Source organism: Varanus komodoensis, unplaced genomic scaffold (genome assembly GCF_004798865.1).
Source record: "Varanus komodoensis strain SLA01 unplaced genomic scaffold, ASM479886v1 scaffold34_1, whole genome shotgun sequence".
Taxonomy (NCBI): Eukaryota; Metazoa; Chordata; class Lepidosauria; order Squamata; family Varanidae; genus Varanus; species Varanus komodoensis.
Genome location: NW_025335854.1, coordinates 1,570,371 through 1,591,836, shown reverse-complemented (window position 1 = coordinate 1,591,836; position 21,466 = coordinate 1,570,371). Strand labels below are relative to the sequence as shown.

General features: G+C 45.1%; 2 protein-coding genes across 5 annotated transcripts in view; one reads left to right on the top strand and one right to left on the bottom strand.

The window, feature by feature from the left end:
- Nucleotides 1–7,732: 7,732 nt before the first annotated feature.
- GLRX2 (glutaredoxin 2) lies at nt 7,733–14,750 on the bottom strand. 4 transcript variants are annotated; one of them, XM_044439290.1, is made up of 5 exons: nt 14,692–14,750; nt 11,981–12,062; nt 10,194–10,257; nt 8,682–8,858; nt 7,733–8,257 (listed from the first exon to the last, which is right to left on the bottom strand). In XM_044439290.1, exons 3-5 carry the CDS (start codon nt 10,254–10,256, stop codon nt 8,111–8,113), a joined length of 387 nt encoding a protein of 128 aa, XP_044295225.1. In that variant the 5' UTR covers nt 10,257; nt 11,981–12,062; nt 14,692–14,750; the 3' UTR covers nt 7,733–8,110. The 4 variants fall into 4 exon arrangements, with proteins under 4 accessions (XP_044295225.1, XP_044295224.1, XP_044295227.1 ...); XM_044439289.1 differs by lacking the exon at nt 11,981–12,062 and having other exon boundaries at nt 14,692–14,744; XM_044439292.1 differs by lacking the exon at nt 11,981–12,062 and having other exon boundaries at nt 14,688–14,710.
- Nucleotides 14,751–15,153: 403 nt separating this feature from the next.
- Nucleotides 15,154–21,466, top strand: part of CDC73 (cell division cycle 73) — a 127,996-nt gene continuing 121,683 nt past the window's right edge. The window contains exon 1 of the mRNA XM_044439335.1: nt 15,154–15,384. Within this exon, the coding sequence (XP_044295270.1) occupies nt 15,254–15,384 (131 nt within the window). The 5' untranslated portion in view covers nt 15,154–15,253. The remainder of the gene's footprint in view (nt 15,385–21,466) is intronic.

The window sequence follows — 21,466 nt, the reverse complement described above, 5'->3', positions numbered from 1 at the left end:
AAGATATGCCAAGGATTGTAAAACATGAGGGTTCTATAGAGACCTAACAGAATTTGATCAAGTGATGCTTAAAACAGATGAGAAAATTATTAAAAGACTATCTGATTTTTTACTTGACAGGAAAATGGAAGGAGAACAGGTTAAGGAAACTATGATAATATGGGCGCAAAACTTTGGATTTAATGTTGAACTAGAAAAGTGGCAAAAACTATGGGAAAGAAACATTAAAGTAACTTTAGCAACTTTGTATAAAGAAAACTTATATAAAATGTTCTATAGATGGTATTTGTCACCAAGTCAACTAGCTGTTTCCAAATATGTCAAATAGATGTTGGAAATGTAAACATAAAGTGGGTACTTTTTATCATATGTGGTGGATTTGTGACAACGCAAAAAAGTACTGGATTAAAATACATGGATGGATGGAGGAAATATTACAAAAACCCTTTGCTTTTAAACCCGAAGTTTTCTTGTTAGGCATTATACCGGAAGATGTTAACAGACAGGAAATCTATTTGATGTTGCATCTAATTACAGCGGCGAGAATTGCATTTGCTCAATATTGGAAAAGTGAGGAGCTGCCCACCGATGGATTGATTCTAAGAAAGATCTTGGACTGTGCAGAAATGGATAGACTAACTGTATCATTGAAGGAGAAAGAGGATACTGATTTCTGTCGAACTTGGGACTCTATAATTGGCTGGAGAAACGGGACTTGGCATAAATTTAGAGATTTTTTCAAACAATGATAAACTAACTGGAATTTGATATTAGAATGTTAAAAAATATGTAGTAGGAGGTTGACCCAGTGAATCCAATGTTAATGTTTGTGATGTTTGACGTTTTTTTAGTCTTAGTTTAAAATTTTATATATATATGTGTGTGTGTGTGTGTGTGTGTGTGTGTGTGTGTGTGTGTATGTATGTATGTATATGTGTGTGTGTGTGTGTGTGTATAGTTCAAATGGAAAACAAAGTAATCCTTGAAGCATTAAACAAAAATATGCTTGCTGTGTCTGTAAATTACTGAAGCAAGAAAAGACAACCTGGTCCAACTGGATATAAACACCTGTTTACAACTCACCACTTTTCCTTGCATTTAATATTCCCCCATTTCCCCTTTCCCTCCCCACTTGTGTGCTTTGCATTTTTAGTTTGCAAGCCTGAGGGTATTTTTTAAATTGATGAAAGCTGCCTTCTCTCTCTCTCTGAGAATAAAACCATAATAAACATTAGATCTGTCAAAGTGTGCGACACAAGGCACTGTTCAGTGATACACAGCCATGGCAAGCTCTGATAAATATTGGAGTCTTTGTTTAATACAAGTGCATGAAGCAGGCAAGAAAAACAGTCAGCAGTTCAGATATAATACAACCTTAGTTATTTCCTACATTATTTATACTTATGAGTTACAGTGGACTAAGCCTTACTGTAATAGCCAGAAAAAAATGCAAGACTTTCTACTGGTTGTGGTTTAAAAAGAAAACAAAAGGAAAAACCAAACCAAACCCTGCAGTATTATTTCCCTGAGAATGAAAGTAGTACAGTGGAGTAGTACATCATCCAGGATAACATAGTCTTAAAACTCCCCCCCTCCATTAAAATTCTACACATCTCCCTGCCTGTAGAAAGCTTGAACATCCAAAAGAAGCAAAGTGGAATCCTCCCCCTATGGTTTGCCTTCTGCAGGTAGTTTTGTGTAAGGAAGGATTTCGCCAATAAAAACTTAAGTGATAAATTTCAGCTCTAGCATCTCTTTCTGCTGCATCTGTGTAACAGCTGAGAACTTTTTGACCAGAACCTAATGAACTATATTCTGTTCTACCTTTCCATGAAGAACAAGCTTGTATCTATTAGACAACTTCTAGACAGTTTTTGGCTCCTTTCTGTACAGAAAATTTTATTGCCTTTAACAACTGGCAGTGGAGAGTATTGTATTTGCCTTCAACTACAATCTACCTCTAAGGGACTACCCTTAGTCCTTAACCCTTTTGGCTGATGGGCACATTTGGGATATTGAGACACTGACACAAAATGGTCATTTCGCAGTTATTTATTTATTTATTATTTATTTATTTATTAAAACATTTTTATGCCGCCCCATTCGCCGAAGCCTCGGGGCGGCTTACAACAAAAAATTTAAAATAACATTTTAAAATATATACAATAAAATACAAATATACACTATAAAACAAGCCGCCCTGGCCAAATAAAATTCAATAATATTAACATTTAAAATACTGCTTAAATAAAAAGGTCTTCGCCTGGCGCCGAAAAACAAATAACGACGGCGCCAGGCAGACCTCTCTGGGGAGCGCATTCCATAACTTAGGCGCCACCGCTGAGAAAGCCCTCCTCCGAGTAACCACCCTCCTAACTTCTTCCATGGAGGGCTCCCGGAGAAGGGCCTCTCCCGCCGATCTCAGGGGGCGGCTGGGCATATAAGGATGTAAGCGCTCCTTCAGGTAACCAGGACCCAAGCCGTTTAGGGCTTTATAGGTCATTACCAACACCTTGAATTGGGCCCGGACTTCAATGGGAAGCCAGTGAAGCTGACGGAGAACTGGAGTCATGTGAACATAACGCCCAGTCCCCGTCAGCAGCCTGGCAGCTCTATTTTGGACCAATTGAAGTATCCGGACCGTCTTCAAGGGTAGCCCCACGTAGAGCGCGTTGCAGAAGTCCAAACGGGAAGTCACCAACGCATGTGTCACTGTCGCAAGGCAGTCATTCTCCAGATAGGGGCGCAGCTGATGAATTAGCCGAAGCTGGAGGAAAGCACTCCTCGCCACTGCTGTTACCTGAGCTTCCAGTGAAAGCTCTGGGTCGAGGAGCACTCCCAAGCTGCGGACCTTGTCCCTAAGAGGGAGTGCAACCCCATTCAGGACAAGGTTCAATTCACCCTCTCCGAAGCCCGATCCACCAACCAACAGGACCTCCGTCTTGTCTGGATTGAGCTTCAGTTTATTGGCCCTCATCCAGCCCATTACCTCGGCCAGGCACCGGTTCAGCACAGCCACTGCCTCACCTGGATTGGTGGAAAACGAGAGGTAGAGCTGGGTATCATCAGCGTACTGATGGTTCCGCAGCCCACACCTCCTGATGACCTCTCCCAGCGGTTTCATGTATATGTTGAACAGCAAAGGGGACAAAATGGACCCCTGCGGTACTCCATGGCATAGCTGCCATGGCGCAGAGCCATAGTCCCCCAGCACCACCTTCTGGAACCGGCCATTGAGATAGGAGCGGAACCACTGCAAAGCAGTGCCTCCAACCCCCAATCCCGCAAGCCTATCCAGAAGGATACCATGGTCGATGGTATCGAAAGCTGCTGAGAGGTCCAGCAGAACCAACAGGGACGCACTCCCCCTGTCCTTCTCCCTGCACAGGTCATCATACAGGGCGACCAAGGCAGATTCAGTACCGTACCCGGGTCTGAAGCCGGACTGCAATGGGTCCAGATAATCAGTTTCATCCAAGAGTGCTTGGAGTTGTCCCGCCACCACTCGTTCTAACACCTTGCCCAGAAACGGGATGTTGGCCACTGGTCTATAATTAGTGGCCATCTCTGGATCCAGTGACGCCTTCTTCAGGACCGGTCGGACTACCGCCTCCTTCAAAGGGGCCGGCACCCGACCCTCCCTCAGAGAAGCGTTAACCACTTCCAAGATCCAGGTTCCAATCCCGTGCTTGGAATCATTTATTAACCAAGACGGGCAAGGGTCCAAAAGGCAAGTGGTTGGACGTACTCGCCCAAGCACCTTGTCCACATCATCGGGCCGCAATAACTGAAATTCATCCAATAAATCTGGACCAGACGGCAGCATTGGTGTCTCCTTTGAAACCTCTGAATCAATAGTGGTGTCCAGCTCGTGACGAATCTGAGCGATTTCTCCCTGAAATGCCTGGCAAAGTCGTCACAGCGGGTCTTTGAGGGTGGAATCAGGTCTTCCTTTGGACCTGGACGGACCAGGCCTTGCACCACTCGAAAGAGCTCCGCCGGACGGCATTGTGAGGAGGCAATGGAAGCGGAAAAGAATCTCTTTTTTGCCGCCCTCACCGCCACAGCATAGGCCCGATAGTGGGCTCTTAAGTGTGTTCGGTCAGATTCATCTCGTGATTTCCTCCACCTACGCTCTAGTCGTCTCCCAACCTGCTTCATCGCCCTCAATTCAGGAGTATACCAAGGGGAAGAGCGGGCTCTGCCCGGTGGGAGAGGACGCTTAGGAGCGATCGTGTCTACAGCCCTGGTCATCTCCCCATTCCACAGTTCGACCAGAGCCTCGACAGGAGCACCCGTCTTGTCAGCCGGAAACTCCCCCAGGGCCTTCAGGAATCCTTCTGGATCCATCCGGCTCCGGGGGCGGACCCACATAATCGGGTCCGCACCCTTACAGAGGGAGAAGTCGCTCTCGAGCATAAACCTCACCAGGAAGTGATCTGACCATGACAGGGGAGTCAAGCATAAATTACTCACCCTCAGACCACCCTCTTCCTGCCCCGTCGAGAAAACCAGGTCCAGAGTGTGTCCCCGTTCATGGGTGGGGCCGGTGACATGTTGAGACAGCCCCATGGCCGTCATGGAGGCCATGAAGTCCTGAGCCGCCCCGGTCAGACTAGCCTCGGCATGGAGATTGAAGTCCCCCAGGACCAACATCCTGGGGGTCCTCAACACCAGGTCCGAGACAGTCTCCGTCAGCTCAGGCAGGGAGACTGTTGGGCAGAAGGGTGCGCGGTACACCAACAGAATCCCCAGTCTGTCTCGGTCGCCCAACACCAAATAGAGACACTCCAGCCCTGGTCTCGAAGGGACCGGAAGTCCCGTGAGGGAGATGGAGGCTCGGTATACCAAAGCGACCCCCCCTCCCCTCCCCTCCAGCCGTGAGCAGTGCTGGACCAGATACCCGGGCGGGCACACTTGGGAGAGAGCAACATCCCCCCCCTCTCCCACCCAGGTCTCCGTTATGCAGACCAGGTCGGCCCCCTCATCCACAATCAGGTCCTGGATGAGGGCAGATTTGTTATTGACCGACCTGGCATTAAGCAACAGCACCGTCAGGCTGGAGGGGCGACTGACGAGACTCCCTGGCACCCTCTGGCTGGGAGCAAAACCAGAAGTAGGGACAGGTGTCAGCCATCTGTCCCTCCTTCTTCTATGCGGACACGTTAAGCTCCCAACGCTGTTACGTCCCCTGCCCATAACCACCTCAATGGCGGCACCCGTGCGCTCCCCAGGAAACATAAGCGGCAGCATGGCCAGGGACGACTCCATAAAAAGATTTAAAATACTACTAAACACACACACACACACACACACACACACACACACACACACACACTCACCCCTCACTCACAGCCCAGCAGGAGGGCCTACCATCGCCAAGCGCAAGTTAGTGATGTTGCACAGAAGAAAATACAGTTCAAAGGGGGGTGTGGCTGTGGGGGTGGGTGGTAAAGAACATCACTGGCTGCCAAAAAATAAATAGAATTTGAGGTCTATTATTCACTGCTAAAGTTGTTTGATGCCTTTGAGAATGAAATTAAGATCAGGTAATTGGCATGTGAAGGTAATGGCTTCAGGTTTGTGACTGCTAAGCAACTGGGAAGAAATATGTTAACTCTCCGGCCTCCAGCTCTAATACTTGGTTTTCAAAGAACATACCCAATCACACAGATGGTGCTTGCACTTTTTAATTATTAAAATATGTATGTTTAATTTGCCATTCTCCATGATTACAGTGAAACTAACTTGGGGAGAACTTGATGGTAATAGCTGGGAAAGTTCTGTTGCAAACAATTCTACCTACCTGCCAGTTCTCTCCTGCAAAATATCTTCTTCCAGCTGCTTTTTCTTCCAACCAGACTCCAGACTCCAAAAGCCAAAATATACCTGCCTGAGCAGGAGTGGCTGAAGTGGGTTACCAGTTTCAGGTTGTGACATTTGCTTTCGCATGAAAAAAAAGCTCTTCTAAATTAGGAACAGGCTGGAATTTAGAGGGATTTTGGCATGGGTACAAAGGAAGGCAGAGTTGTAACTCCTCATGCAACAGATAATGTTGCTGTAGAGTCTCTCAGGAAGTGGTCTCATACTGAGCCAGGCCATTTGTCCATCTGATTTAGTGTATTCTTTCCTGCACTGCATCAACCAGGTTCCAGACAGTTTTTCCCTGCTGTGTCTAGGGTTTTTCCCTGCTGTGCCCACCTGCTCCACCTGTATGGAGCAGGTGGGCAATACCCCCAGCTACCACCTTTCCCTCAAATTTTGCAGAGCAGTTCCTTGGATATACAGTAGGGCTAAGAGCTGAACTCAGTGACATGGGGCTGGGGGGAGTCCCACAGCTGTAAAAAAAGTCTTATTTCTTAATTAGGCTAGATTGCAAATAAGACTTCCTTGTAGATCACAGCACAACCTCCCTTGTTAGGATTTGGAAGATGTTTTGAATGGGTTTGCTTTCTACCGAAACATTTGAGCTTGCATTTCACGGTTATGTCCCTGACCATTCATCACCTGAATGAACCTTTGGCAGTTAAGTAAATTAAATATTTGTGCAAGTAGTTTGATTTCGATAAAAACTGCCAGTGGATGGAGAGGACTATACATTTGTCTTCAATTACATCCTACCTCTAAGATGCTATACTGAGTTCTCAACTATTTTGGGATGCTGGGCACATTGGGGATATTGGGAAAGTAGTGTCATGAGCATGGTCACTTCACAGAAGACAGACAAGCTCGGAGATGAGGAAGTTTCCAAGAAGCTGACTACATGGATGCCCCCTTAAGCATGCTTACTCCCACTAACTCAGCAGGGCTTACTTCTGAGTTGACTTACATAGACTATTCTGCACATACCATCAATCTCTTTCTCTTGAGGTTGGGCAGATGCAAAAGACAACAGGAGGCCCTCTCTGTCACTCTGACACACACACGTCCCCTCCCTCCTAACCTTGCTGCAGCTGATCCAGTGGGGAAAATGTCTGGATTTGAGGAGAATGTGATAAAAAAGACAAAGATCCGAAGGAAGCAGGAGGGAAAGGTGGGGGAGGAATGAAATTTAAAAAGGCCTAAGAAAATTAGCGAAAAGGAGAAAAAACAAGGGAGATTGATGGGGCAGGGTGTGGGGAGAAGCAGGTGGGATGGCTGCTCCTCAAGCATGGTCCATGCCCTTGGCTTCAATGTTTCTAGCCATCTCCCTGACTGCCGTGTGAGGTGCCCCTCGTCATGCCAGCTTCTTTGCTGTCAGAACCACCCAGCTGCTGCTGCTGCTCCCTCTGCCCACATTTGTTCTCCTTCCACACACTAGCACACCAACTCAACATACTCAGTCTCCTTTTCGTGCCAGTACCAAAGCTGCTCCAATTGGAAGGGAACGATGGGCGGGTCATGCCAAGCAAGCAAGACATGAGCAAGCCCTGCTGTGGCAGAAACCATGTGCGCTGCAAGCCTGTGTGGAAGGGAACACATTCCATTGTGGGGTGCTTCTGTGCGGTGTTTCCAGGAACCATCCTGGAGAGCCCAGATTACTATTGGAAGTTGGAGCAAGAAAGCTATCCTAAAACAAACCTGGTTTACCACAAGCTAGATAATCCCACAACAGAATTAATTCTTTCTATTCTTAATGCCTGTGCATTTGCCTGCTTAGAGTTTGGTTACCAAGCACTGCTCCCTTTAGAAATGACACTACTTAAAAGTGCTTCTTAAAAGTTCTGTACAATCAACTGGATGTAGAGCATGATTAACATTTGACATTAATTTAATCTAATGCTAGTAATTTAGTCCGAATACATCTACTGCGAATAATTGAGGTTAAGTATTATTTCTAAATACTACAGTTTGTCGCCAGACAGAATGAAAGATGGGTATTCCTGTGCATGGTTACTAGGAAGCAAGCCCCACTGTTTTCAATGGGACTTGCTCCCTAGTAATCGTCTATCAGGTGGGTGCCTGAATGCAAGATGCATAGTAGACCATAATAAATTACTAGTTTTCCTAAGTCGTCAAAGCACTTTTGTACGTATTATGAACAAATACATGTCAATGAAACAAACATCTCTGGGACTAAATATACACAGTCTTAGTAAGTCACAGCGATGGGAGTCTATGAGGAACAAAATTAAGGAAGACTGCATGGCTGTTGTGAGTATCCTCGTCTTTGGATCTGACACTGGTGAACTAATGGGAGCAGCTTGCCCTCCTGATGAAGCCTCTGGGTGTCTGTAGCACCTCCCACAAAGTTTCCATTGATAAATATTCTGGGAACCTGTTGAGCACAAGGAAATCCATGTTACTTCATAGCCACAGGGCTCCAAAGTGCATGTTGCATATGCCGTAGCCAGTATTTGATTGGAAATGGCCTGGATGTTGCTGGGTGCTCAGGGAAGAGGCAGAGGATATTGGAGATTCCACATTGGAGATAACATGAAGGTTTCCCCAGAGAATGTGCTGTGCCAGGCTTGGCTGGTACTTAGAAAAGCTTGTCTAGCAAGCTTCCTTCTCTGCAGGAAGAAAGGGAAATGGGTGCCACAAGGCTGGAAGATGCTATGGGCAGGGTGGGAAGATCCCCACCCTTCTGTAAGTCATCTAGTGGCTGCCACCACAAAAACAAATTATGTAAAACAAAACACTTTTCATTGGGGATAGGATTGATAGACCCTTCTGATGTTTCTGCTGTACAAAATACTCACTGTCCTGCCACCAGTCATTTGATGAAGGATGTCTTGAAACTGACTTCCATTTTCATACATGTCCAGTTCTACGGCTGTGTAATTCACATTCATATCACGAAACAATTTCTTTGCCATGTTGCAGTACGAACATGTCGTTTTTGAGAAGATGACTACACAGTGGTCTGAGATCGCTTCCTGTGAGTTTAAATACGTACAGAATTATTTATTATTAGAGCCAAAATGAAATTGACTGATGGCAATTTGATACCACACCCCAAATGTAAATTTAGAACTTTAGACACGAAAATTGATGGCAAACAATGCCAATCGAAATAAGTCCACTCAGAAGTAAGTCCCACTAAGCACCATGGGACTTATTTACATGTAAATTACATGTACATTTACATGTACAGGATCATAGCCTGAGTCTCAAGTGTCAGTCTAAAAATGGACTGCTCAACATGTCAAAGAATCCGCCACCAAATAAACCTATTCTTAACCCATTTTCTTTTGCTAGCCAAGAATCTTAGATACGAACGCGAGAGCCAATGCTGCACGATGGTTAGTGTTGGGCTGAGGATCTGGGAAATCCAAGTTCCTGCTCCCATTCAGCCATGAAGTTCACTATGATTTTGGGCCAGTCATAGCTCTAAGCCTAACTGACCGCACAGGGTTGTTGTAAGGATAAAAATGTACTGGAGAAGAACTACGTAAACTTACTTGTGTCCTTTGCAAAAGGAAAAAAGGGAGCAACATAAACGCAATGCTCAATTGCATTATATACAGGAATGCATTATATAAAATGCTCAATAGTAGTATAAATTGCAAGACAGTAATAAATTGTCGATTCTCATCTCAGATTGCCTCTCTCTCTTACTGTGAAATCCTATACATGACTACTTAGAAGGCCCATAAAAAACAATGACATTTAAATCTAGCTAAGCACACATAGGATTGCAGCCTCAAAAGTAGGGCAGGGAGATGTCTGTTTTCACTTAGGAAAACACAAATATATATTCAACATATTTCCATGTTAAGGTGCAGCACATGGCAGTGGTCTTCCACACTGTGGTAAGGAAAATGCAAAGTGGAGCTCTGATTGAGTCCATATTAATAAATGCAGCTAAGTGTTGCTTAAGTGTGCATTTGGGGAACAAGATAAACTAAAAATAGCTATTTAAAACCTAAGGAAAGCAAACAGTTGCAAAGTTAATATTGTGAAAATGTTTGCGTCTGTTCATGGATGAGAGAATGTCTTGTGGAATCTTTCTAACCATAACCATAGGCATCTTCTGCTCAAATAAAACCACAGTACAGGTCTAGGACCTGTGTCAGACAAGGCCCACTTTTGCCAGCCTTCTCCAGAGTCCAAATCCGAAGCTTAATTTGTTTTAAAGAATGTGTCGTAGAAATATTGTCTGTTTTTTATTTTTTGAATAACATCTCATTAAAGTCTTCAAACCAGATTAAAAATTATATGAAACAAACAGAATAGTAACATTTATGTTCAGTAAGAGCATCTTCACTCACCTTTATCTGGTTAGCAGTGGCAGTATTAGATAAGTCTGTAGAAGCAGAAGTACTGTTCCCCATCCTAAAATAAAATCAACAAGACAAACCTATTTTGTAGAACGTTGACTGGATTAAGGCTGCTATGACTTAAGGGCTTACCTGGGAATAAGCTTCAAAGAACCTGATGCAACTTACAAGATAAATACGAGAGCACCGTAAAGTTCATGGAGGAAAATGTGTAATGGAAGCACAGGCCATAGGACTGACACTGGAAGCTTATGTCTACTCAGACATAAGCTCTACTGAGATCAACAGTTTGCTCCCATGTAAGTGTCATAGGACTGAAATGTAAGGGCATTAAATGACAAGCATGAAACAATGATGCCTTAGCTACATCCCACTGAAAACCTTCAGAAATTTCAGCAGAAAGTCTTCCTATAAGGAAACTCCCTCGTTTCAGCAGCTTCTCTGTCTACCTGTCTGTTTCTGAGGTAGAGTCCAAAGTGCTGGTTATGACTTACAAAGCCCTCTATCAAAGGTCTCCTTGTACCCTTGTATAATGGTGGCTGTCAAGAGGTCTCCAGTGGGGACCTGCATTTTAATTGCATTCCATTGCTTACGTAAAAATGCACGTACATACATGTATTTCAATAAATCCATAGCAATGAATACAAATAAATTGCATACAATGTTTTAGCAACTGAACAAAAGTGGACCAAATCTTGAAATGAATATCCAGTTCAGTGTGGTGTCTATATACCTGTTCAAATATTGAAAGCATTGCAAGATCTTCAGTCCAATGTGTCACAGGTGGAGGATGTTTACTTTCCAGGTTTTGTAATATCTGCCCGTAAGCAGTTAAAAGGGTGAGGAGAACCTATTTCCACTAACTCCTTTCTGAAAGAGATGGTTTAACTTGGAGTCCTACACTGAGAAGGAGATTGGACCCAATGGCCTTCTTGGCTCCTTCCAACTCTACTATGCTATGATGCTTTGATTCTCAGACACGGGTAAATAGAAGAATAATAATAGCAGATTTACATGAACAGCCTTAACCTAGACTTCTTAGGGTTTACAGTTATATGCACAAATCTGGGATTCAGCTAAGTGTTGCTGCATCTCTGTACTCCCAGTGACACCAGTTTCACCCTTTGAGCTCAGAACTCACCATTCACAGGTGGGTCACGAGCAAGTCATCCTGCTTTATATCTGCAACCTGGTTTTGGATTTGGTGGGGCACTTTAGCAGGAGGCAAAGCTTCCCCTCGTGTTACTGAGACTTCTGCTACCAGTTTCTTTGAGGGATTAAGAGCAGCTTCTTTACACATCTAGGGATCATACGCAGTGTCTAGTGTTTTGTCTTTAGAAGGCCAGATACTGAAGATGAAACTCAAATAATATGGCGACCTAATGAGAAGGAAGGACTCACTGGAGAAGACCCTGATGCTGGGAACAACTGACGGCAAAAGAAGGAGGGGAATAATGGTGGCTCTGGAATCCCTGAACTCTGCTCAGTCTCCTCATCCTCACACATCAGACTCCATTCTTTTGGAGCTTTGATCTACTGACAACAGATTCAGGCCAATTAAAGCCAATCACCCCATTTAGTAATTTGGAATTAAACCTGAGAAATCGCAATGGGTGTGGTGGTTGTCGTTGTTGTCGTCGCTGCAACCAAACCAGTTTGGCTTCCTCTCCCTATGAAGTCAGGCAATCATGCTCATTCCTGTTCTCTCCCCACCACCATTTCCCCTGGATCTGTTTCTGCCCCTGTGGCCCACAATTTTTTACTAGCACCAAGCTTGCCTTCTGCTTTCCTGTTCCCATAGCACCAGCTTCTTCTCCTTATTCAGAAATGGAATGGGTGCATGAACCAAGCTGGTTTTCCCTGCAAGGAAATGCATGTGTGAACAAAACTCTGTTTAAAAATATACAAATAAAGGATTGAGTTCTGATCTTAATGCATGTTGAGCCAATTTTGGAAGTAGCTACCGTAATTTTAGCAAGCGCGTCAGTCTGCTGTGTCACACCACACCTTTGGTTAAGGTTTCCTAGACCCATGATGCACATCATATATGGCCAGATTTAAAGTCTCTTTTGGAAGGAGTTGGGAGAAAGTTAGAGGTTTGTGCTCTTAAAGAAAACCCTTAGAGCTCACTACTTGCTCTTCAACTAGGAGATAATAAATGGGTCTTTCCCTCCCTTCCATCAGGTTAAGAAGCCTGGCTCATCACAGGACTTTCCTGCAAGTCTAACTCACTCAAAATTTTAACATAGTCATCCCCTTCGACTGTCTCCGCTATCCCTCTTTCTTACCCTTTCTGAAATACAGATATCACTTCTTTTTGTTCCAATTACTTCTCAGTATACATATTACTTCTTTCTTTTGTTCCAATTTTGACTTGCCACTGGACCCTTTAATATCTCCACCTGTTCCCCTCTTTCCAACCATATGGACAATGATCTGTTATTTCACCTACTTCCTGGACAAATTCCTTTAGAATCTACACCTTACTTGCTGCTTTGCCTAACCTCCCTTACAGTGGAAGTTACTGCTCTTTCTCCAGTGCCCATTGCTGAGCAAAAGCAGCAGAAGAGGAAGCATTTTGCGGTAAAAGGCATGCCAGGTGGCCAGTCACTGAAACAAGCCTCATACGCTCAAGTTTGGCATGATCAGAGGACATACTCAAACCCCTAGAGGCATGTATGCCTGGAACTTCTGTGTGTGTGTGTGTATGTGTGTGTGTGTAAACAATAACATGTGGGGGTAAGCACCCCACAGAACAAATCTGATCCTTAAGGTGGGAAATTTGAGTATTACCTGCATACTGGTGAGACCTAAGACCAAATCTCTGGATGGGCTCTGCCAGCAGTTCCATGTAAATATTAAGCAATGCAAGGCAAAGATTACTCTTTCCAAGTTATCATGACCACCAGTACTAAAGACAGCCAAAACAATCAATGGGATATCTCTTTCTCAGATAAAGATCATTTCATAGGGCAACTCAGGGAGCTTCTTGCCTGAAACCAATCTAGGCCAGCCTTCTCTAAGCTGGTGCCATTGAGATGTTTAGGACTACAAATCTGAGCATTCCTGACTATTGCCCATGCTGAGTGGCATTGATGCTGAAATCTGAAAACATATGGAAGGCAACAGATTGGGGAAAGACTGATCACCTCATCCAAGAGTGACCAAACTGGTTGGCCACCAGTCCCTTGACAAGTACTCAGTGACCAATTGTGGAAGTCTTCCCTCTAAAGCAGGCAAAAAAGGATTCTGGCCACTGGCAGTGATGACACTGCATTAATTATGGGAGCCTAGTCATGATGAATATGGCTAATTTTACCCTCAAAGTATCTTGCAAACACACTGAAGTGTACTATTCAGGATTCTACAAGGCCAGCTTCAGATCACTCAGAAAATGAGAAAATACAGTCGTGGTGGTGGTGAACTATTTCTCCTTCTCCTTCATGGCCACAAAGCCATACTTATCTCTCCTTGTCTGGCTGCATTTCAGCCATCTTCCCACTTTCTTCATTGCCCTCAGCTCAGGCACATAGCAAGAAGCTACATAGACTCTGTTCAGAGAAAAAGCACCTGGGAATGATTTTGTCAGATGTCCGAGCCATCTCTCCTTTCTGGAGGGCAACCAGGGTATCAAAAGTGCACCAGCCATAACAGCTGGAACACATGTTTCCTGAAGGACTCTCACTAATTTGGCTAATATTTTTTCTGACATATAAGCTTTTCCTTGAAGGAGAAGGAGAACCCATGAACATTGTTATATTGAAAAATAAAATGACATAATCAACATATACCGATTATATTACACATACTAATTTCTGAGGTAAGACCACCACAACAGTTTGAATGCCCCTCCCACTCCTTCAACTTCCCTGGTGCAAAAAAGTCTAGATTACCATTGATCTTTCTGGTAGTCTCTATACTATTGATCTTTCTGGTAGTCTCTATATCATTGATCTTTCTGGTAGTCTCTATATACAAATATACAGTGCCAATTTCAAAGCAGCATCAACTCCAGAGATCCCTAGGAAGACGTGACACTTGCGACCTTTCCCAACCAGATCCAAAACTGAAGGAAGCTTCCCCGCACCCGGCAAAGAAACTGCACAGAGTGTGTGTTTCATAGTGAGTGCTTAACGTCTGCTGACTCATGCTCCATCCACTAGCAACTGCGCAGCATCCCAAGGGCTACTTCTTTGCTTGTCACGCCAAGACCGGGGGACCCACGAGGATCCGATTTTTCTTGTCAGAAAGCTTCCTGTTGGCCTGTATCACTGCCTGTCTCGGCTAAGTAGGAGCTGCCGTAGCTTATGCACGGGAGAGGGCACGGTGCGCTTCGCACACGCTCAGAGGTGCTCACGCCTCGCACGCTTAAGAGACTCTGGGCCTAGCTCCTGGCTCAGTCGCTATGCCTCTCCCCTACGGCTACAACCGGAAGAGGAGAGCCCGAAAAGCCCCGCACCAGCCGCGCGCGCCTTCGACACCCACCGACCTCAGCCAAACCCTGGCACCGCCGAGCCGCCGCAGCGCCCTCCACGCCATGAGCCGAGGGCGGAGCGCCCCGCGCTGGCCCCGCCCACTGGGAGGCCTCTCCGCGGTCCGGCCCGCTCCGCTCCCGAGGACCCCACTCCCCGAGGCTAGCCAGGAGAGTGCCTGCACAGCGTCCTCCCGCCGCCCCTGCGCGCTCTCCAACGGGCTTCCTCGGCTGCCAGTCACGCTCGCGCCCGCCCCCCGGCGGCGTCCGCGGGGCAAGGAGACCGGAAAGGGGCGGGGCGCCAGGGAGGCTCGAGCGGGGACTGGGCCGCTTCGTCGCGTGCCCTGGCGAGGCGGCGGCCGCGGGCAGGCTCCGAGCGGGGGCGGCGGCGTCCTGCTGCGCGCAGGCGCGGGCGCGGGCAGGCGCCGGGGTCCTCCTTCGCTCGCTGCGTGCGTGCGGCGTCAGGGCCAGTCGGTGGGGCGGCCAGGCTGACGCTCGCCCGCCGCCTCCTTCGCTCGGCTAGTCAGTCGCCGCCGGGGCGGGCGCCGCGTCGAGGGAGAGGGGGGCGCGGGCCGAGACGATGGCGGACGTCCTGAGCGTGCTGCGCCAGTACAACACGCAGAAGAAGGAGATCGTGGTGAAAGGCGACGAGGTGATCTTCGGCGAGTTCTCCTGGCCCAAGAATGTCAAGACCAACTACGTGATCTGGGGGTGAGTGTGCGGGGCGGGCGGGCGACGGAGGGTCTGGCTGGGCACGGGGCGCGCGGCCGGCCCGCCCGCGGAGGAGCGCGGCTGGGCCGGGCCGGGCCGGGCTAGGCCACGCCACGGGTCCGCCGGAGCCCAAGCACTGGCTGCCTGCCTGCCTGCCTGCCTGCCTGCGGGAGCTTCCAGGCGGGGCGTGCGAGGGGCACCTGTGATTCGCCCCTCGCAGGCCAGGGCGCGTCGGCTCCGAGGGCCGTTTCCGCGGCTGTCAGGTTGACGCTCCGTGTCCGCTTGTGTTGGCCTCATCCGCTCCCTGCGGTGGTCTGAGCCTGGGCTGCTGCCACATCATGCACGATGTAAACGTGGTGGGGGGCGGGAAGGAAGTGTTGGTGGAGGCTGCCGTCTTCTGCACGCTTGCTTGGAAGCATGGGCTGCGCAGTGCCGTCGCACGTGGAAGAAAGGGACTTGCTGAACCCAAGGGTCATGAATGGGTCGCGAGGGTGAAGTGCAGTGCCATCTCTTGTGGAGTGAGAGCTTTTATGGGTCCTTGTAGAGAGTTGGGCGATCCCAGGAGAAACCCATTGTGCACGTACCCAGAAGAAAAGCTCCACTGAACTTTGCAAGGGTTTTTCCAGAGTGATAAGATTGGCAGTGAGGCTCTTGCTGTATGCTTGTTTATTTAGGAGTGTTGTGCTGTAGTGCGCAAGAGTTAAAGTGGATGAAGTGTTTTCTGTTATTTCAAACCCTGTGTCAGGGAAAGATTCACTTCCTTAATTTCTGTGAGGTCAGTAAGTGGGCCCTTTAGGGAAGGGGGGAAAAAATAAGGAGTTGACAGCTAGTAAGCAGCACTGAGCTCCAAAACATCTGAACTGGAAAAATGTGGCAGCACTTGTGCTTAGTTCTGAGTCAGGATGGCTAGAATCAGTCTGTAGGAATCTCCTCTGCTTCCTTCATACACATACTTTTCATTAGTGCAAGTAAAGAAGTAATTAGCATTGCTTGGCTTCAATATTCTTTAGCTTCTCTGGAGTTCCGATTCTGTATTCTTAGGGATACATTGAGCAGATGGAAAGTAAGTACCAACTTATGGATACAAAGAAGTTGCAAAGAGGGGTAACTAAATTGCATTTAATTATCCCAAAGTTGTGCAAGGGGAGCTTGGAAAAGAATCTGGACAGGTTTAATTAGAACTGTGTGTGTTGCGGGGGAAGCATGGTAAATAACTTGGCATCTTACTGAGGAAAGACAGAGAGATAAGTGAAATCCGTGTGCTTTGTTCCATTTGCCAGGTAGTGTGCATATATTTGTATTCTGAAGCTGATAATTCTTTTCCTGCCTCTCATGGGAAAGGAAAGGGTTGGGACAGCTGACAGATGATTCTGATGTCTCTTCCTCCTTGCTTTCCTCCCTGTTATCTTCTGTCAAATCTTGGTTTGATAGGGTTGCAGGGCTACAAACCGAAAAACAAATACAGTGTTTGAACAAGTTTCTAAATGTGACTTACTGAGAAGAAATTGGGTGCCCTGATTTGTATGCTGGACTAGGACTTGTTACCTGCCTTCTGTTGAGGCAAGTTCTGCCGATAACTTTATGCTGGTGTACAGCTTAAGAAAGAAATGGCTGTTTGCTCCATTGCAAGTTTTCTGGCTGCTGCAATAAATACTGCAGGCAGGGCACCTGTCCTTGGGTGCATAACTGATGATAAAAAATTCTTCCATAATTGACTTCTGCAGCATGCTGATTCTTGCATTATTAAAAGAGTGCTTTGAATGTTTTTTCCTATTACCTCTTCAAAAACTTGGTACCACTAAGTTACCAAGCTGGGGAGTATCTGGGTTAAAATTTTGGCTGCTTTAGCTTGAATAGAGCTCAGTGATTAGGCAGGTCATTTGGCCTCAGTCCACTCAATCTATAATAATATTGACCTGTCTTATAAAGCTGTTATAAAGTTCACTGAGAGCAAGAGTGTTTTGCATTAATAAATCTGAAATAGTATCGTTATGTGTATCCTGCCTTTCCTTCAAGAAGCAGAATATCACTTTTATCATTGCAATCATCTTTCAACCATACGGACAGAGGTATGGTGTGTGCTCCAGCACTACCTGGTCTGTTCCATTACTGAGTAGGTTTTTGAACAAAGCTACCCACAGGTCAGATTAAACACACAGTTAAGTTACCACATAAATTGTTTGCTAAACATGTTCTGTGCTAGCACTAAATAGTTTCAAGATTACTGATCTTGTTTTTGGTTTATCTCTTGTTATGTTGTTACTTTATTGCACATGCATACAAACTTCTTTCCATCAGCCAGAGCTTGGTTAGGAGCTATGTAGAATATCTCGGTGTATAAAAAAAAAAAAAAATTGCACTGAGATACTTATTTGTGTTAATTTGTTTCTGCTTAGTTTGAACTATTATGAGCTGGGAAATGCATGTTGCTCTGAATTAAGAAGGTGAGATGAAATGGCCCTGGAGTTCTGCATTCCTTCCAGAATAGTACTTGATAAAAACTCTCTGATCCAGTGACAGTTTTGAGTTTATCTCATAGGGCCCACATTAAAAAGCCTCTTGTTCCTTTCTTTCCATCAGCCAAATTACATCCACATGTCTGGAAAGATAAAACACTGAACTTTATTTGGGGGAGGTTTTGCTTGGCTCTATACTTGCTGTGGAGGGTTTGTTTCTCTGTCTGCCCAAGTGTGAGACCAGATTTTGTTTGGCCCCATACTTGTCCTAAAATAGTTGTTGATTCTACTTTGTACCTGTTACTTTACTTTTCAGAAGCTCCTGATACTCTCAAAAACAAAGCAAAGTTTGAGTGGCGTAGAAGGGCAGTGTAAAGGATAAACAAACACACACAAGATTGCTTAGATTTCCCTTATACTGTTTTTAGAATTCCATGTATAGTATAGCTTTTCGTTTTCCATTAAAATAGTATGGTGTGAAAGACCCACATGGAGGGTCTTCGATATATCTGGACAAATGGAGTGTGGAAATGCCTTTGGAAAGAAGCAACCACCCCCCCCAGTCTGTTTATACAATAATAAGAAGCACTCTATATTGCTGAAGACAGTGTGCCGTTGTTTACTGTGAATTGAAGGGTGGCAGTGATGAGACAGGTTGAACTGGCAATCATTATCTAAGCTTTCTCCTGTCAAAATTAATGAGTTTGCTAACATCAAAAATATGATCCCACATTCCTTATGCTATTTGTTCGGGTGTATATATAGTCTTTTCTTGTAGCAATGCAAATCAACTTGAAAGTAAATACTGTATATACTGGCATATAAGATGGCCCTTGAAAGTGGAAATAGCAAGGCAAAAATCAGCCATCTTCTATGCTTGGTGAAAACTTTTCATTGTACAGTGGGACCCCCATATCCATGGAGGATGGGTTCTAAGCCCCCCAGTAGATGCCTGAAACTGCAGGACCCTCACGAAAGTGAAAAAACCACAATATTTATTTATCTATTATTTATTTCAGACATTTATATCCCATCCTATCGCCAAGCACTCAGGATGGCTTGCAAAATATAAAAGTGCAATATAAAATATATATTTTATATCCCTGGGGGAAAAGCTTGAATATTTCTAGAGATGCCACACTCTTTGTCTCAGCACTAGCCAACCTCACTTACGTGTTTTGTCTCTTATTGGATGCAAAAACTCAAGAGGTATTTGCTGTTTTTTGCTAGAGATATAGCCTCATATACCGGTGCATAAGAGGACTGTTGAAACCAGAAATAGTGGAGCAGAAAATGGACATAGTCTTATACATCAGACATATGATGAACACTAGAAAAACAACCCAAAATATTGACCTTCTCTTACAAGGTATACTCTTGGGACCGTCTTGTGCAGAGGAAAATCTGGATTGAACTAAATGCAGTGACTCTGGAATACAGATGCAGCCCTATGCAGCCTGAGTTCTGAGTAGCCATGCATTAGATTGCATAGTAATTTAGTTAAACTGTTTAGTGGCTGTTTGAAATTAATAGGATTTAGTTCATGACTAATTTGTCCCATTAGTTTCAGTTGGACCCAGGTTCAACTTACTTAGTCTGGAGCCAACCCAATATATATTCATGGGAAGTTGTATGGCTCTTTTGATAAGTGTATCTGTAAATTATGCGTTTTTGTCCAGTCTGTCTCCCTGTACACCCACAAAAGTAAAGTTTGAAGTGCCCCAATATTGGACACACTAGGAGCATATGGTGATAGAAACCAAAAATAATTTTGGGAACAAGTAGCAGCTTGGTAGATTTTAATTTTTAGATTTGTGGCTAACCTTACTCATAGCTCTCAAGAGAGGTAACAGCATTATTAAAAGCATATGTGTAATGCAGATGGCAGACATGAAGAGCAGATGAATGATGGTATTTTGGAGTGCAGCATTGTAGCAATGGGGTGAAGCAGCCAAAACAACTTCTCTAAAACTTTGAGTTAAGGGAACCTTGGGCTTGAGTTGCCAGGCTGTGATGGACTTTCTAGAAGATTTAAGATTTCAGGGTGCGGTCGAGGGCATAAGGCTGAAGTATTCTCGTCTGCAGTATACTCATGTTTGCAAACATAGCCTCAGAGTAGGTTGGTTTAAATCAAGTTTCTTATTGATAGTACTTAATATCATTTCCCAGGTGAGTGTACTAATCTGATCTCTTGGCATTAGTAGTTTGCAATGCACTTTTATTCACACAGTAGTTTTATTCCTGCAACTAGGCTGTGCATTTTGTTCTTTCACAATTCAGTTTTTAATATACAGAGGCAATGTTTAAAATACATTAGATCTTTCTTAAGACCTACTGGGCAGTATTGTTTTTCCTTCTTTCCAGTCTCGCTACTTTCTGTTTCAATTCTGCCTTGACCTCAGCTTAACCCTACAAAAACAAAATAGCAGGCAAGCATGCAGGTCATGATTGAGAGGTTCAGATAAAGTGTGAGAGTTACTGTACAAACTAGTTCACGTTATTTTCATTAGGTAAAAGTGAGAATCCTAATTTGTAGATAGTTTGTTGCTGATAAATTTAGCTACAGTGGCTTGTATACATTTATTTTGTATTTTTGTCAGCATCACAGTAACATTCTGCATTGTGTTCTGAGGAAGGGTGTTGCTGCGTTTGTGTCTTGTTTGATGATGTCCTGTGGGCAACTGGCTGGCTACTCTTTGAACAGAATGCTGGAGTAGATGGATCCAGTTTTACTTACCTTACCGAAAGGGTGGATTTGCAGGTAACAAGAAGCCACTCTGTGTGATTTCAACAGGTAAACCAGGTCAAATTGACCACTGAAACCTTTGGTGGGAAATATGGAAGCATCCTCACCTCAAGATAGACCAGCTCAGCTGGTTGGTGTACCACTTGGGTACATCCCATGGTTCCCCCTTCCCCCAGAATCTATGCTTCAGAAGCATAATACTCCCCTGTGGTTAGCCAGTGAACTTTAATTCAGACAAGGAGCCAGGAGTCTCTGGGAGACTTTTTCCCCCCAGGCATGCTATTGATTTCCTTTGTTTATTTTCGGTCAGAGTCCACCTTCTATTTCTTTTTGCATTAACTGTCAGCCCTTGAGACCAGCTGCTGGATATTTGTGGGAGTCCGCATGGATGGCTCTTAAGTTCTGCTGATGCTTCTCTGACTTGCTGTCCACTACGTTTCTCTGTTTTTCTAGCCCAGCCTCCCCTGTTCAAATCTTGAAGTTTCAGCCTCAGATTGCTCTACTGTGTTGTAAAATGAGATAGATTTATTGCACTGTGTTCTTCAAGTAGAGCTGCACACCCTGTGGACTATTCTTTGTTGCTTTATTTATTTATTAGATACATAACTTGCTTTTTTCTTGTAGCAAATTCACAAAATGCTCCTCTTCCTGCACTCAGCAACAAGCCGGAGAGGTAGGTTGGGCTGAGAATCTGTCACTGGCTCAGAGTCACCCAGTTGGTTCCATGGCCGAGCGGAAACTACAACCCAGTGTACCTGAGTCCCATTCCCACAGTTCTAACCTCTATACCACACTGGCTTTCGTTATGACTGCATTCGTTTTAGTGTCATTGACTTCTGTTGCTGGAAACTTGGTTTCTTGTCAGAAAAGGTACATGAGA